Below are 18,711 nucleotides of genomic sequence, written 5' to 3' on the forward strand. Positions count from 1 at the left end.
TTTGGTACCTCTTCGTGGCCAATGCCAATCAGAAACCCAAGGACAAGGAGATCTGAAAGATAGACTCCTTGGAGATTAGCTTCAGAAATAGGCAGGTGGAAGGTACTAGCACTGGTTAGAACATTGGAAGGAAGTAAATCTGAGACTTACACATGGCGCCCAGTCCTCATGCTCATCCATCCATTTGCCTTATGGGTGCCCAGAACGTTATTTTAAAAAGCCATAGTGGGTAGGGTGGTAGCTCACCTGGTTGAACACACATGTTGCCATGCACAAGGACCCAGATTCAGCCCCCTCCATCCCCACCTGCAGGGAGGATGATTCATGAGTGGTGAAGCAGTGCTGCAGGTGTCTCTCTCTCTCTCCCTCCCCCTCCCATGTCAGCTTCTCTTTGTCTCTATCCAAATAAATAAATAAATAGTTGTTTTTTTTTTAAAGGGTGAGAGTAGATGTTCAGCTTCACTGGGTGGGGGGAATCAGGACAATGTTCTTTTGGTGGTGGGAATGGTGTTGATATACACTTCTGTTAACTTGTAGTCTCATAAATCATTTATTAAAAAAAAAAATTAAAAAGCCAAAACAGTTCTTGCTCTCACTCCCCTCCCCACACCTTGGACTTGGCCAGCAAGCTGGGTGATTTAACACCCCTTGCTTATGTTAATGCCCAAGTGCTAATGAACAGCCACTTTGGCATCCTGGCTGAAGAGCACAGCCCTTGGGCAAATTTCACACTTGCTAATGAATAAATCCCTGTGTTTGTAGAAACTGCTGAGCCAGACTTTGGGGATCCAAGGTAAGTAGGTAACCTAGTTTACCCAGAACAGAAAGCGCTACACCATGCTTTAGAGGTTTGTCTGCTTTTAACAGGTCCCTAAAACTAACCTGAGGAAAAGCATTTTTCTGTTGTACCCCATTCTACAAATAATGACACAGGTAGCCACTAACATTTCTATATGGCACTCTTTTCTGGAAATGCAAAGGACACAGTAGCTGGCAAATTGCTGACAGTCTGGAAATGGGCCATGAGTTGGAAGTAGGGTACTGAGAGAATTATTTATTTGGTCACAGGATAGCCCAAACTCTAGCAGACAGGAGCTGAATACAACAGTGAGTTCTGAAAGTCCAGTGCTGGGGTGAGTTACCCAACAGAGAACCAAAATTAGGGTAACCCAAAACAAAGGAGCTTTGTGTCTTCTTTGTTAGGAATACAGTGAGAGAGACATGGGGTATTGGAAAAGTCATGAGTTTTCTGACAAATCCAGTAATTAGAGAAAAAAAAATGGAGGTCCAGTTTCCACTCCTCATTTAGGTCTTCTCACCAAGTATGTGAGACTCTCTGGGCTGCAACCTGCCATGTGTTCTAAATCCAAAAGGGTTCCAGACTGAAGAGAACAAGTGACTCTTGCACTGGGCTTTGGGTTTTTGTTATCTTAACACACAAGCTTATCCACCTATTTTTCTTATTTTACCTCCTTTAAAAAACAAAACAAACAAACAAAACTTCTTCGTCTCCATGCAAATGAAAGTTGACAGTTCTTAATTTTCAGAAATGGATATCTGCAGCTAATACATAAAAATTGACCCATGTAGCTCTTGAAAGTGGAGGTCATGTTGGTCATATAGTTCTCTTTTTACCTCCCTGTCCAGCCCTGTCCTTGGAGGTCACTTTCAGGCAAATGTAGGCAGTTTATTTCCCAGAGCCACTTCTTTTCACAGTGATCCTCTGACAAGGGCCAAGACCTCTGTGAAGATGACCTCAGTGGGTAGGCATCCAACTACAAGAAACACCTCTCCCCCATCAGATTGTTCCTGATCGATGGAAGCACCTTCTAACAGGAACAAAATGCAGCCTCTGACTGCATCAAAGGGAGTTGGGTCAGTCAGTGCACAAATATCCTGACCCCAGGAAGAATTCCCCAAATGAGCATGATCTTGATTTTAAATTATGGTAGGCAATGAGTTGTGTGGTGCTAATTATAACAAATACGATCACCAACAGGCCAATTTTTAACTGAATGTACTCATATGCATTCGTATATGTATTATACACACACAGAGAGAGGGACCCACACACATACAGTTGATCTTGCAAAGTACAATGCATTTCTTCTGGACCATGTCCCCAAGTAGCTAGGTTTCTAGGTGGCATACTAAGGCAATGTTCCTAGAATAGATGCATACCCCATTTCAATGTGAGGTTCAAGATAAGAGTTCCTCCTTTCTTTTCCTTGCTGTAGTTTCAGGGACAGAAATGACTTCACATCAGAAGCAGTACCATGGCTGTCTCTTCTTATGTAATGTCTTGTATGCCCTCCTAGCATGGGGTCTAAGTAGTTAAGAGAGGAGGTCTGCCTTCCTGGGCATGAGCAGTGAAGGTCTTATGATGCTGTCACTGAAGAATTAGGTTCTCTGGCTTTGTCCACAGCAAGAATGGAGTCCCCTGACTTGGGGTCAAGAAGAGGACACCTTCCCCACCTCCTGCCACCATGGTAACCACTAGTGTGTTAGGAGCATTTTTTTTTCAGTGCAGTTTGCTTGAGCAACCACCAGCAGAGATAAAGTACCACAGAGTCCATGGCTAATGAGCTTTTCTTCCAGTTTCTTCACCCTCTGCACAGTTGATGAGCAGGTCACCAATTTCCATGCTGACATTCCCTTTACCCCCTTGTTTTTAGGTGAAAAGCATGGCCCAGTATGTACACAACATGGACAAACAAGACAATTTTCGGAAAACTCGTTTTTCTGACCGTTTCAAAGATGACATAACTACTATTGTTAATGTGGTCACCTCAGAGATTGCAGCTCTTTTGGTAAAACCTCAAAAGGTAACTGTGTCCTTTCACTTTCTAAGTTTTTTCTTTTTTTAAACCTTGAGCATATTATTTTTGTAATCAAAACTACACACCATCTTAAAATGGATTAAAATGTAAGCATGCACAGCAACTAAATGTAGTATGTTATATTGGATGGGATTCTTGGGTGAGGTTGGGGGACTGATTGGAAATGATTGAAAGACATTGCAACATATGGAATTATATTAGTTGAAATTATTATGCCAGTGTAGATAATGAGGAAGACTATTCCCACTCCTAGGAAATACACCGTGAACTATTATGGGCAAATGGGCATGTTTACAGCCTACTTTTTATTTTAACTTAAAAACATATTTATTCATTTTATTTTGGGGGTGTGGAGGACCAGAGTGTCACTCTGGCACATGTGATTCATGAGGATTGAACTTGAGACCTCATGCTTGACAAATTAATGCCAAATCTACTGTACCAGCTCTTGGGCCACTGCAATCTACTTTCACATGATTGAGAAGAAATATCTTATATTTAATAGTAGAAAAAAAGGATAAAGTAAATGTAGTAGAATGTCACATATTGATGAATCTGGTTAAAAGACACATAGAAGTTCTTTCTACTCTTCTCTTTCCCTCTTGTGTAGATTTTCAGTAAGCTCTAAATTATTTCAAAACAGAAAGTTATTAGTATATTAATAAAACAGTATAGAGTAAAATATATTTTAAAGATTTTGAAATAGCAGTGATAAGCATAAATACCTTTAACCTTATAAAAAATTCATTTGGCAGAAAGTGGCCAGGAGGTGATTTCTACTTGGTTATTTCTCTTGGCAAACTTTGTGAGAGCAGGTGATGGTATTTCCATTTTGGAAGGCAAGAAAAATGAAACACAGTGAGGTTGATAAATTATCCAAAATCATAGATGGCAGCAAAGCAGTGACTGAAGATCCCGAGTCCAGAATGTTTAGTTAGTTGTGGAATCTAGTCAGGCAGCAGTAGCCCTTGTGAAAGATACAGAGGACACAGGACTTGCCATTCAATAGTATCATGGAAACTTCTTCATTAGGTCTCTATCCACTCTAGTGACTAGTCTTCAATTTTCAAACTGCACATCATAAACAAAACAGGGAAAATTTCAAATCCTAATTTGAATAGTGCCAGAGAAATCTGATTTATGTATTCTGAGAATAAAGGACATAAACATGAAAAAGTGAGTCCCAATTACACTAAAGTGCTGTAAAATCCCTCGTAAATATGAGTACTGTGAAGTCATAAAAACAAAATCCCTGGCCTCATTTCATGTGAGAGTTCAGTCTACCGTGTATAACTCTGACCCTTCTTGGGCTAGGAATGCTATCTACTTGGAGAATAAAAAGCCCTCAAGTAAAAATTGGTTCTTTTATCCTGGTTAGATTTTTTTCAGCAGTCCTTATAAATGAAGAACCTGTGTGACTGAAATTGGTAAATACATATCAAGTTGGTTTTTCAAAAAAAAAAAAAAAATGCCAACATTGAATAAGTTATGGCAGAGCCATATGAAGAAATAGAAGGCAGCCATTAAACACTAGTTGTGAAGAAATGTTAACACTGAATGAGAAGTTCAGGACCTCACACTGTATACTAAGATTGAGTTCAAATATATACATAAATGAATACATGTAGGAAGAAAATGGCTAGAAGGAGTAGACCTAAATACTAACAGTAGGTAGGCATTTACTTGATTCAATCCAACAGTCTTAGCATCACCCAGTGGCTAAGTTACATCCATTACAATGTTTCAAGATCACTTACTTTGCCTAGTATCTTCCAGAGAGATTAAAAATACAGGACCTGCTTCTCTCAGCTTTACTGTCAGGGAACTGGGAGTTCATGACCAGAATTTACCACAAAATAATCTGAGCATTTGTCTGTTTGCCTTAAAGGAAAATGAGCAGGCAGAGAAGATCAACATCAGTCTGGCTTTCTTCTTGTATGACCTTCTCTCTCTCATGGATCGATACTTTGTGTTTAACCTCATCAGGCATTACTGCAACCAGGTTAGTGGTCCCCAACTTCAGTTCCTGGTCCTTCCCTGTCTGATGTAATACTCATTGCCTTGGTATGTTATGTGATTCCTGCCAAATTAAATGGCTTGACTCTTGGACAACCTGGGTGGGCTTTGTTTCATAGACATCCCTTACAAACATTTGTCCACAATGATTCACAACATACTTACTAACCTAGAGTTGCTAGCAAGTTCATCTGTAGGCACTCAAGCCTGGTATTCTCTGTGTGATATTCTCTGTTTTAATTTACCACTTAACAGAAAGTACTTTAGCAACTAGTCTTGACTGTTGAAACTTTAACATGAAAAGGAGTTCTCTCACTGCGGGGAGCTGGGAATGGGTTTAAACAATACAAGGTTTATTAGGGTGAAACAGGTAAAAGGCAAAATAAGCACATCATCAAGGATTAAGAGTACGTTAGGTCCATAATGTCTGAGTATAGTTATCAAAAGTTTAGTCCCATAAGATAAACAATTATCAGCTCTGGTAAAGATTGCTCATGGCTATAGTGGGGTCTAAAAGTTTACCAGCTAGCTGAGTCACACGTGTTCAGTTCCCAGGAGAAGTAGCCATGATGGATACCTGGATCACCTCTGCCAAGAGGCTTCTGACCAGGAGAAGAAGCAGCAGCCAAAGAGAGAGACCTGATCAAAGTCCCTTGCTTATATATATTCCCTTCACTGTCCCACCTCAGGCTGATGTCATTCATATGCTAATAGTCCCAAACTCCTGTTGTGGTCACAACATTTGACCAGAATTCAAACTATGCAGTCTCTTTTCACATATAAATGTAATTAATTAAATTGTGGTTGTGAGATTCTTACTTTTAAGAATCCTGACTAAAATCCTAAAGAGACTGAATTTCACTATATGCAGAGCAAGAATTTTATAACCCAAGAACATCTGGTCAGTGCCATAACCCAGAAGTTCTTAAATGAATTCATTTTACACACTGGTCTCCTAAAAACTTCTCCAACAACCAAAATGGATGGAATTGGAGATGACTATGCTTAATGAAGTATGTAAATACATGAAAGACAACCACCTGATGGTTTCACTGATATGTGGAATCTAGAGAACTGATACACATGAACTTGCAAAACAAACAAAAAACAGAAGCAAGCAACCTTTCTAAGACTTGTGAGATCTATAGTGGTTATCTTTGGGAGGTAGGAGGGTGAGGACATATGTTGGTATGCTTCTAAAAACCCCTTCTGTTTCATTAGTTTAATCCCCCCTGCTTAACACTATTCTATTTACATAACCACTTCATTCTATTTACATAACCGCTGTTAACAAGCACCACCTTCCCTCCAGGGCATTGGTGGTTTAGTGGTAGAATTCTCACCTGCTCCGCCCCCTCTCCTTGTCATACCCTGATTTTCACCAGTCACTTTTCTCTCCACCCTCTCTGCGTCACATCCTGTTCCCACCCTACTGGGCTAGTATATTTATAAGGACAAGATTGTTTGTAGTAGTTAGTTTTAGCTTAGCTTGGAAAAGATTGCGAGATACTGCGTACAACCCAGCCATGAGTCCCTGGTCGTCTGTTACCCGCCCGTGAAGTCAGCCCGTCGAAAACAACAGACATAGAACTGTTTTAGTGGGTAACTATATACCCTATAATCCACACACACACAAATGTAAAATAAATAATCTAACCCTCCCCAACAATAATAGTAATATAAGTAGCAGGAGTTATTACGGCTAATCCTTTCTTTCTATCTTCCTACTCTAACCATAGCAACTACTCTCATTGCCACGTCCATCACTACCTGCCACCATTGTCATCATGTCCACCATGGCTGCCATTGTCACTACCACTGGATTCTATCTGTGGGCCAGGCACTGGGCTATATACTTTATGGAAAATAGTGCTTGTGAGACCTTCTATCCAGTTCACAGAAGCTAGAACTGAGTTGTAAAAAAAAAGTTATGTAATGTGTCCAGTGATTAAAGAGCCATGATTAGCCTAACTCCAAATTGCAGTGAATTATCTACTCTCTGTTTGACCAAGTCTGTTTCTCTGTGGTTAATTTTTCAGTAACTTACTGACCTTAGACAAGGATGTTTCAGGAATTGAACTTTACTCCTTTCTTGGCAAACATCTCTAAAACTGTTTTTGAAATTTCTATTTCTATTTAAATATCTAAGGAACTCTATGTTGTGGCCTCCTTTCAGATACATATATGTTGAGCTTTCAAGCTTTATTTTTATTTTTATTATGCAGAACCACATCTCAAGTACTGGCAATACTACTGAACTGACGTTCCTGGCCCTACTTTTCATTCATTATCTATTTTGAGAGAGACAGAAGCAGGGAGTCAAAAAAAGTAGAGAAAGAGGAAAACAGGAGAGAGGGACAGAAAGAAGAGAGACACCAGAGCAAAGGTCCACCATTCTGGAGCTCTGCCTGTGTCATCCAAGGTCCAAAGTCAGTATCTCACACGTAGCAAGGTATGCACTCTACTGGGTGAGCTGTCTCTCAACACTAGTCTGTAAGTTTTATAACCAGTTTGGCCCCAAAACTCTTTGTGAGTACAGTTCAGTGATGTAAACATGATTGATTTCTGTTCTGTTAAGTTAGTTTGCTAGTGGCCCCATTGATACTAAGCCAGCCACCAGTACACTAAAAGGAATATGGGTCCTGGAACCAGTAAAATAGATCACTTGAATAGTGCATTCATTGCTTTGCCATGTGCACAACCCAGGTTCAAGCCTGGACCCCACAGCCTTGGAGGAAGCTTCGATGATGTGCTCACTCCACTGCCTCCACCCACCCAGAGATGACCAAAAAAAAAAAAAAAAATAGGGCTCATAACTATGTTTCAGTTTTTACATAGTACCTAATATTATCCATTCACTTAAAGTAGATATCTCACCTCTATGGATTAATTCATAGACAAAATATTTCACAAAACAGTGACTTTTTCTAAAATGGCTGAAAAAATATGCTCGTTTAAAGACATAAACAGATATACAGGTAAAACTTTACTTTTGAAATTTTAAAGTAGCATAAACCAGTGGTAAATCAGTAAAGGTGATCTGACTTTTTAAAAACTTAACTATTTGATTCAGAAATAGTCTGCCATGAAAAACGTGTCTCTCCAAAATAGATTTGTTGAACATAAAGTACTTTATAAATTAATAAAAGATAAGCGGTGGAAAATTGGGAAATGTATTTTAAGAGAGTCCAAAGCAGATGAAATTCAAACACATAATAAATATATGCAAAAACGCCCATTATTTGTTCAGTGCTCAACAAAATAGGAAATTAAAACAATGTTCACAGGAATTCCACAATTCCTGTGAAAATTGCAAAAGTGGAACTATCTCTCAATAACTGTTCAAAGGATCTGAGTCAATGGGAGTGTCTATACATTGTTATTGAAGGCATAAATGAAAGCAGCCACTATTGCACGCAGCTAGGTAACACCCAATAAAAGTAGAGCTGTCCATCCCATGGAACTAAGCAAGTTTAATTACATTGATCTTCTGTAGAGAATCTTGTACATACATACGCACAATGAGTTTTGTACAAACATTTCCTAGGAAAAATGTTTCTAGAAAAATATATTGGGGACTGGCAAGATAGCACAATGCTTATGCAAATCCCTCTCATGCCTGAGGCTCTGTGATCCCAGGTTCAATCCACCATCAGCCAGAGCTGAGCAGTGCTTTTGTCTCAGTTTCTCTCTCTGCATCTTTTTCTCTGTCTCTTATTAAAATAAATATATACAATAAGTTTAAAAATAAAGGAAGCAACTCATATAAAAAGAAAAAATATATTGGTCATTATTAGATGAACCGATTTAAAAAAGTCTTTAAAAGTTAAATCTAAGGCTAAAGAGAATTCAAAAAGAGTAAACCAGATTGACATATTTTTAAAAATCATATTGTTTACAAAAGTGTATAAGGAGAGGCAGACATTCTTTTACAAAGATGAGATGCTCTGCTCCTGTGCTAGGTGGGTATTTGTGATACTGTGGTCAAAGTCTCAAGACTCTTCAAATTCCTCCTTTTCCTTTGCTTTTAGGGAAATTGCCTCATGTAAACTATCACTTAAGAAATGTCACTGTTTTTTATTTTTAACTGTTTTTTAAGGGGAGCTCACCCTTCTCCCCCAATATTTTTCCAGGGCAGGGAAGATAGCATAATGATTCTGCAAACGACTTTCTCAGTCCTCAGTACCACCATTAGAGAGCTGAGCAGAGCTCTGATAATAAAGGAACCAGCAAATGACTTTTCCAGTTTCCTCTGTTACAGTCCCACTCCGGGACAAACTCCTTGACTTTTCTGCAGGGGCTACATATTTCCCCAAGTTATTTGATGCCTTCCTACAGGGAACTGGCTTGAGAACTTTCCAAGGGGTCTTTAATTAGAAGCTACAAAAGAACACTGCGGCTTGAAAGTCATTCAGTCCTATTCCATTAGTTTTGTGTGACCCTATGTGGGGATGATCCCTTTCATCTAGTTTCTCAGACACAGTAGGGCTTTTATAAAATGAATTATATTATGTTAACACTGAAAATCCACTCTGAATTATTTTCCATGCAGGCTTACCATGGTAGTACAGATTTGACAAGGGTATAGCTAGGGCGAGACTCCTCATTTTGAACAGCTATGAGAATAAATTATCAAGTGTAAAAGTAGCAGCTGAAAATTAATGGACTTTCAGTAATGCAGTTTACTACCTGCTACATGGTGTCATTAATTTTTATTAATTGATTGCCTTAATCTGGGAAGGGAATATATGTTTGTGTCTGTTCACCTCAACTCTATTCACTTGATAACAAATACATCTTGTCTGTTTTCATTTCTCTTCCCAGCTGTCAGCCAAGCTCAACAATCTTCCCACACTCATTTCCATGAGGCTGGAGTTCCTGAGGATTCTCTGCAGCCATGAACATTACCTCAATCTGAACCTCTTCTTTATGAATGCAGATACTTCTCCAGTATCTCCTTGTCCCTCCATATCTTCTCAGGTAACCAGCTATTGGAAGAATTTGATGAGATCAGTCTAGTCACTTATTGCTATAAAGGTTAGTTTTGCTAATTAAAAGAAAAAGCATGCTATCAGATTCATCAGTTGATACACACACACACACACACACGCGCGTGCGTGCGCGCGCACACACACAAACACACATATTATACCACTGCACCGTCTAGATAATCATTTAAAAGCTAAGTGTTTTGCTTCTTTTTATATTCAAGGGTTAGGTAGAGCAGGGAGTTCATTAACACTATCAAACTTTAGAAATTCATAGAAAAGTCACTTATTTGCCTTGGGCTGAATTTGTTTTCACTTTAGCTTGACATTCTGTTTTGTTCAGTTCCCTTTATTGAAACCCCAGCACTATGAAAAGTTATGAAATTTTGGGTTCCACTACATTTATTCCAAAATGATCTGAGAGTGTTTTTATCATAGCTCTTTTACCTTTGAACTACACTAGATCTATCTGATGATGTCGTTGGAGAATAAAATTCAGCATCAAGTGAACCCACCTTCAGTGATATTCCAGATAAATTCATTCTTGCAACACAAGGAAGTTATCATAAATCAGTCATGTAGTTTGTTTTTTATAGAATCTATTTCTATTAAATATTTTTCTTGATTAGCCAAGAAAAGCATCATTTGCATTAATATATGTAGAGAAGGATTTGGCCGATATCTAGCAAATAATTTTTCTTTCTTTTTGTAGAACAGTATTTTCAGGGCCAAGGAGAGACAGGTATCACAATAGACTTTTGTGCCTGAAGTCCCAGAGGTCACAGGTTCATTCTCTAGCACCATCGTTTGCTAGAGCTGAATAGTGTCCCTACTCTATCCCATCCCTCTCCTATGTTTCACTCTCATGAAATTAAACAAATCTTTTCTTTTAATTAGGTTTAGTGGGCACTAGATTTTATGGGATGTTAAGAGGTACTATATAAATACAGGATTTCAATGTCAGATAAGTTTCGGGACCCCTGTATTAGCAGGGGTTTTTTGCTTTAAGTTTTCTCAGAATTTTTTATTAATGTAAGTTACAAGTACCTAAGTAATAGAGAAACGGGAGAAGGTATGAGAAGCAGTGTTTTGACTGTGGAAACCATTTCTTCCCCTCCATAGATTTCTTAAGGATTAGTTACCCTCCATAGAAATGTTAAGGGAATTCTGTTGTTGTATTTTTTTTTAAGTATTTATTTTTTAAAAATAAAATGTGATTATAAAACAGAATTTCCTTGTTTCTTCAGAAAATGCCATTTTATACTCACAACCTATTGATAGGAAATGAATAGCTTAGAGAGATAGACAAAATTTTTCAATGGTAATTTTTTTCTAGAGGCCAGGAATGGCTCACCTTAGTAGAGCATATGCTTACCCATGTGCAAGGATCTGGGTTCGAGCCCCTGGCCACCCAAAGGGAGCAATATGTAAAATGGAGCTTCACACACAGTGGAACTGTGCTATGGTATCTTCCCTTCACTCTCTTTCTCCACCTCTGTCACTCAACCTCTATTTAACAAAGAGCAAAAGAGAGAGAGAGAGAAAAAATAAAAAACCTGCTGGAAGTGGTGAAACCATACAAGCTTGAAGCCCCCACAAAAACTCTGGCTGCCAAAAATAAAATACACAAACACAGAGTTATTTCTGTTGCATATTACTTGATATAGCACAATAATAAAGGAATGCCTTACTGCTTTTTTTTTTAATCTTAGCCATTCATGCCAGATGACATGATCCAGATATCAGCCACATGACTATTTTAATGTGCTCTGGGAGAACTAGAATATATGACCATGGGGCGGGGAACAAAAATGAACAAACTATCTCTAGGACATTGCGAGAACTCTGGTGACAGGGTGGGAGAGGCAGGTGGTGGTGCATCTGTAATGTGTAATTACACACATCACAGTGCACAGGGACATGGGTTGAAGCCCCTGGTCCCTGCCTGCAGGGGGAAAGCTTCATAGGTGATGATGCAGGTGTCTCTCTGTCTCTTTCCTTCTCTATCTCCCCCTCTCTTCTCAATTTCTCTCTCTCTCTCTCTCTCTCTCAATATATATATATATACATATATACATATATATATATATATATATATATATATATATGTGTGTGTGTGTAATAAATAAGTAAAAATTGAAAAAAATCATGGTTACCAATGGGAGGACAAGGACACTTTTGTTTGTTGGTGGGCAGGATGTGGAACCATACATACCCTGTAGTCCTATAACCTTGTGAAACCTTGTGACTTCTCTCCCCCCGCCCCTCAGAACAATCTGATGCACAAGCACTGACTTCAAATGTCCTAACTCTGCCCCTACCCCCCATACTTTCCTTCTGACTGTTCAAGAAATTGGCAAGTCCTTAGGCCAAACATAACCACACCACACAATGAAGAATTTCCAGAGACAGTGTGGATAATGTAGTGAAATATAAAGCGTGACCCCAAGATAAGAATTCAGGAATTGGGGGCTAGATGGTGGTGCATCTGGTTGAGCACACATGTTACAGTGCAGAAGGACCCAGGTTCAAGCCCCCGGTCTCCACCTGCAGGGGGAAAGCTTTGCGAGTGGTCAAGCAGGGCCGCAGGTGTCTCTCTGTCTCTCTCCCTCTTTATCTGTCTCTCCTCTTCCCTCTTGATTTCTGTCTCTATCAAATAAATAAAGATAATTTTTTTTTAAAAGTTGCAAGAAAATATTTATTAAAAAAAAGAATTCAGGAATTGCCTAGAACCAACAAAACTGACGCCACTTCTATTTTATACCTATATTTTATGTTGTTGTTGTTATTATTATTGTTATTTTACCTGCAACTTCTAGTTCCAGGCCAGCACAATCAGGACAATATGTGTGAGTAGCACATTTAGAAATGTGGCTGAGTAAATGGGGCCCAAACAGGGGAGTGTTTGCTAAAGAGAGATTGCCAGATGTAGGATTGGATACAGTTCCCATGTCCCTACCCAGATGTTATTAGGGTATTGATCATCAATGTTTGACCATCTTGCCCAACAAGTGGTCCTGTATCTGAAGATGACAGGAAAGCAAAGTGACCACTTCTCTGGGTTCCTTGTCTGTTGAGTGGTGGCGGTCACCTCACTTAGCTCCCTGGGCAGTGCTTACCACACTGAGCAGTAGCACATGCCCAGAGATTTGAATTCCAGCTCTGAGTACTCATCAAACTGTCCTGTGCACTTCTGCAGAACTCCAGCTCTTGTTCCAGTTTCCAGGACCAGAAGATTGCCAACATGTTTGACCTGACTTCCGAGTACCGTCAACAGCACTTCCTTACCGGCCTGCTCTTCACTGAGCTGGCTGCTGCCCTGGACGCTGAGGGAGAAGGGTATATTTTTTCATGTTTAATGTGGAATATGGGACTTGAGACATAGCTCACTTGGGTAGTGCACTGCATTGCCATATGCTCAACCCAGGTTTGAGCTTGGCCACTGCTGTATTGAAGGAAGCTTGGATGCTGGGGTCTCTTTCTCTCTTTCCTTTTCTCTCTCTGCCTCTCTGCTTTCTATGTCTGTATCTAAAAATAAAATTAAACTTAAATGGAATATGGGGCTGGTAACAGCTCACTTGGATAGCATGCTTGCTTTGTCATTGGTATGGCCCAGGTTTGAGCCCAACCCCCATTGCATTGAAGGAAGTGTCAGTGCTGCAGTGAGTGCCTTTCTCTGTCTTTCTATGTTTGTGCCTGTCTTTCTATGTGAAAAGGTCAGCCTGGAATGGTAAAGCCTCAGTGATGACCAAATAAAAGAGAGGAAAGAAAGGAAGAAAAGAAGAAAGAGAGAGAAGCAAGTGGAGGCCAGGTGGTGGTGCACCTGGTTGAGCACACATGTTGCAATGTGCAAGGGCCCGGGTTCGAGCCCACAGTCCCCACCTGCAAGGGGAAAGCTTTGTGAGTGGGGAAGCAGGGTTGCAGGTGTCTTTCTCTCTCTCTCTCTCTCTCTGTCTTCCCCTTCCTCTCGATTTCTGACTGTCTCTGTCCAATAAATAAATAGATAATAAAAAAAACTTTTAAAAAAAGTGGTCTAGGAGGTGACACAGTGGATAAAGCATTGGATTCTCAACCATAAGGTCCTGAGTTCAATCCCCAGCAGCACATGTACCAGAATGATGTCTGGTTCTTTCTCTCCTCCTATCTCTCTCATAAATAAAAGAAAGAGAGAGAGAGAGAGGAAGGAAGGAAGGAAGGAAGAAAGAAAGAAAGAAAGAAGTAAGTGTGTGTGTCCCCACAGTTTTCAGTCCCATCATGTTTAGCAAAGGAAAAAACTACTATTGACTAATCATGACTAGTCTAGGCACCTATGTTTTAAGGAAACGATGCCAATATGAATGCAGGAGGGCATGAGGGAGGGAGAGATAACACAGTGACTTAATCTTTCAGTAACTTACTCACGGAGAGAATTTTACCAATTCTTCTATAGCAGGTTCCCCAGAAGTGCTTTGCTTGGTGCACCCCAGGAACAAAGGCAGGTTCACACATGCCCCTGTATGCACACAGCTGACCTGAGAGTATGTGTGAAACCTTATAACTAGCCTGCATTTTCCATAGCAACATATGCTGTCCTGACCTACAAGCTTATAAGGTACTGAGAAGGGGGTCAGAGCAAAACAAATATATTGTGTGCATTGTTTATGGATAAACAATGTTTATGGATAAACAATGTACACATGTGTGCATACACACAAATAGGCACACTTTTTCTTATTTGTTGCTTTTATTTTTTAAGTGCATTCTTTATTTGAAATCTTTTTATATTTTATTATTTATTGGAATGAGACAGAGAAAACAAGAGGGAATGGGGGAAAATAGAAAGGGGAGAGATTGGGGGCTGGGCCATGGCACACCTCGTTAAACTTATATTACCATGCACAAGGACCTGGATTCAAGCCCCACCCCCTATCTGCAAGGAGGAGGCTCCATGAGCAATGAATCAAAGACTGAAGGTGTCTCTCTGTCTCTCTCCCTCTCTCTCTTCCCCTTCCCTCTCAATTTCTCTCTATCCTACCAAAGGACTGGGGGAGGAAAAACTGACCACCAGGAGCAGTGGATTCCTTTTCCAGGATCTGACCCCGAGATAGCCCTGGTGGCAAGTTTTTAAAAAATTTTAAAAAGAGAGTGGGGGAAAGAAACAGACACCCGAGGAATATCAAAGGAGATCGTCTGGAACTGCAACAAGGCAGGACTAGAATGACTTCAGGAACCCACCAAGTCACCGGTGAGTGAAAATACGTGTGGCTGGTGAACAGAGAGGAGCCTAGGGAGAGATTAAGTGGCTGGTAACAGTCCTGTAGTTTATGAGTTGAGATACCACCTCCAGTCTGTTTCACCAACCAAAAGATGGCTGAAGGGAGGAGAAGACTTCACTAAGAGTCACCAAATGCAACTGTGAGTGAGTCTCCATTGCTACTGCCTTCAGAGGCTGGAGCAGCAGGGGGGAGACCCTGTGCTGACTCCAGGGGACAGAGAACTGACCAGGAAACTCAGGAGAAGATCTACACCTTGGTGTCCTAGCAGTGGGGTTGTGTGGTCGGAGCCTTTCCATATTGTTCTCCTGATGATGCCTTAGAACCTACAGACTATAAACTCACAGGGCCCAGCAGTGCTGCCCGACTTGGCAGAGAAGCTGCATGGAGCCTGGAGCTTTGGATCCTTGGGGTGTGAGAGTCTCTTTGCATAACCACTGTATTATCTCTCCACCATCCTGCAGTATCTCTTGGTCAGGAGTGAGGGATTAAGCTAAGAAGCCTACTTATACTTTAAAAGCCCTCAGACTTCCATAGCCTACAGGGAAGAAAAAGAATAAAAGAGGCTTTTAAGCCACTGTGCTCCAACTCAGGGATTAAAAGCATATTGATACAACTGTCAATTTCCACGACTATGAACCCTTTAACTACCTTATTTACACACAAGTCAATCCAGGCAAGAGTGATCAGTAATTTGAAAACTACTGACAGAGAGAGAGAGACAGAGACAGAGAGAGAGAGAGAGCTTAAAACATAATATTTAAAATGGTTAAACCAACAAGAAGAAATACTGGAGAAATGAACTAGGACAAGAGTCCAGCTAAAAGCCCCCAAAAAGTTGAAGCACAAAATAATGAGGTCAGCATCCAAACACTACTTAAGGAAATAATCACAGGAGTGAGTAAAGAGTTTGAAAGAATTGTCATCAGAAATGCAGAAACAAAAAATGATACTCTGGAAGAAAACAATAATTACCTCAAGGTTATTAGAGAGCTGAAAGCTGAAATAGCTAAGCTAAGAACACAACTAGCTGAACAAGCTAAAACAGTATCAGAACAGGGTAACAAAATTGATGAACTCCAGAAAATAGTAGAGGGGAGAGAGAATAGAATAAATGAGGCTGAAGACAGAATTAGCAAGATCAAGGACGAATTAGAGACAACTAAAAAAGAAGTAAGAGATCTCAAAAGGAGATTAAGAGATATGAAAATGACAACAGAGACCTATGGGATGACTTCAAAAGAAATAATATATGCATTATTGGCTTACCAGAGGAAGAAAGACAGGGAGGGGAAGAAAGCATTCTTCAGGACATAATAGCTGAAAACTTCTCTAGTCTAGACAACATCAAAGACATAAAGTTTCAAGAAGCCCAGGGGCTCCCAAACAGAATTAATGCAGACTTAAAGACACCAAGACACATCATCTTTAGAATGGAAAGGAATAAGGATAAAGAAAGGATCCTGAAGGCTGCAAGAGAAAAACAAAGAGTCATCTACAGAGATAACCCATAAGATTAGCAGCAGACTTCTCCACACAAACACTACAGGCCAGAAGAGAATGGCAAGATATGTATCGAGTGCTCAATGAGAAAGGCTTTCAACTAAGACTACTGTATCCTAGACTGTCATTCAGACTAGATGGAGGCATCAAAACCTTCTCACACAAGCAACAGTTGAAAGAATCAACTATCACCAAGCCTGCCCTGAAAGAAGTTCTGAAAGTTCTCCTATAAACAGTCAGACCACTATAAATTTGCCATATATCAGAATACTCTAAAAATCTACAAGAATGGCGTTAAGATATCTTCAGTCTTTGATATCAGTAAATGTCAGTGGCTTGCATTCACCTAATAAAAGGCACAGAGTAGGAAGATGGATCAGAAAGTACAACTCAACAATATGCTGTCTACAGGAAACCCACCTAGCTCAATAAGACAAACACAGACTCAAAGTGAAAGGATGAAAAACTATCATACAGGCCAATAGCCCACAAAAAAAAAAGGGCAGGAAAAGCTATTCTCATATCTGACACAATAGACTTTAAAATAAATAAAATTTAAAAAGATAGGGGTGGACACTACTTAATGCTCAGTGGATCAGTCAATCAAGAGGACTTAATTATTAACATCTATGCACCCAATGAGAAACCATATAAATACATAAAACATCTACTAAAAGAGACAGAGCAATATATTAACAGCAACACAGCAGTCATAGTAGGGGACTTTAACACACCACTCTCTCAACTTGACAGATCATCAAGTCAGAAAATCAGTAAGAAATGAGGGAGCTAAATGAGGAGATACATAAACTAGAACTATCAGACATTTTCAGAGTCATTCATCCCAAGAAACTGGAATACACATTCTACTCAATTCTATTCTCAAGAATAGACCACATGTTAGGCCACAAAGACAGCATGAGCAAATTCAAGAGCATTGAAACTATCTCAAGCATCTTCTCAGACCACAGTGGAATTAAACTAACACTTAACATTCAACAAAAGATTAGTAATAGTCTCAAACTTTGGAGGCTCAACAGTACACTACTTAACAATGACTGGGTCAAAGAGGAAATCAAGGAAGAAATAAAAATATTTCAAGAGTTCAATGAAATGAAAATGAAGACACAAGCTATCAAAATATTTGGGACGCAGTACTGAGAGGGAAGTTCTAAGCCATACAAGCACACATTAGGAAACAAGAAAAAAAATAAACAACCTGATTGCACACCTTAAAAACCCAGAAGAAGAAGGACAAAGTAACCCTAAAGCAAGCAGAAGGACAGAAATAACTAAAGTTAGGGCAGAAAACAATAACATTGAACGTAAGAAAACCATACAAAAGATTAACAAAAGTAAGTGTTGGTTATTTGAAAGAGTGAACAAAATCGACAAACCTTTAGTCAGACTCACAAAACAAAAAAGGAAGAAGACCCAAATAAATCAGATTGTAAATGAAAGAGGAGATATAACAATAGACACCATAGAAATTCAACATATCATGCAAGGCTTCTATGAAAAATTACATACCACCAAGCTAGAGAACTTGGAAGAAATGGATGATTTCCTACAAACTTCCAAAATTAAATAAAGAGGAACTAGATGAAATTGATACATTTATCAAAAACCTGCCCAAAATGTAAGTCCTGGGCCAGATGGTTTTACAAATGAATTCTACAAAACTTTCAAAGAAGAACTAATACCTCTACTTTTACAAGTCTTCCAGAAGATTGAAGACACTGGAATACTCCCTTCCAGCTTCTATGAAGCCAACATCACTTTGATACCAAAAGCAGACAGGGACACAAACAAAAAAGAAAACTATAGACCAATATCTCTGATGAACATAAATGCCAAAATAATGAACAGAATTCTAGCCAACCGGATATAGTAGTATATTAAAAAAATTGTTCATCATTTCCAAGTGGGGTTTATCCCAGGGATGCAAGGTGGGTTTAATATATGTAAGTCAATCAAGATGATCAACTACATCAATAAAAGCAAGACCAAAAACCACATGGTCATATCAATAGATGCAGAGAAAGCCTTTAACAAAATACAACATCCCTTTATGATCAAAACATTACAATAAATGGGAACAGATGGAAAATT

At 39.4% G+C, this 18,711-nt stretch overlaps 1 protein-coding gene across 3 annotated transcripts in view; it reads left to right on the forward strand.

Moving 5' to 3' along the window:
• The window catches only part of DOCK8 (dedicator of cytokinesis 8), a 220,581-nt gene that overhangs the window by 141,341 nt on the left and 60,529 nt on the right, over positions 1-18,711 (forward strand). For all 3 annotated transcript variants that reach the window (XM_060199742.1, XM_060199743.1, XM_060199744.1), the window contains 4 exons: positions 2,676-2,825; positions 4,729-4,842; positions 9,681-9,836; positions 13,044-13,183. In XM_060199742.1, coding sequence (XP_060055725.1) covers positions 2,676-2,825; positions 4,729-4,842; positions 9,681-9,836; positions 13,044-13,183 — 560 coding nt within the window. The remainder of the gene's footprint in view (positions 1-2,675; positions 2,826-4,728; positions 4,843-9,680; positions 9,837-13,043; positions 13,184-18,711) is intronic.

This window comes from Erinaceus europaeus, chromosome 10, assembly GCF_950295315.1.
Source record: "Erinaceus europaeus chromosome 10, mEriEur2.1, whole genome shotgun sequence".
Lineage (NCBI taxonomy): Eukaryota > Metazoa > Chordata > Mammalia > Eulipotyphla > Erinaceidae > Erinaceus > Erinaceus europaeus.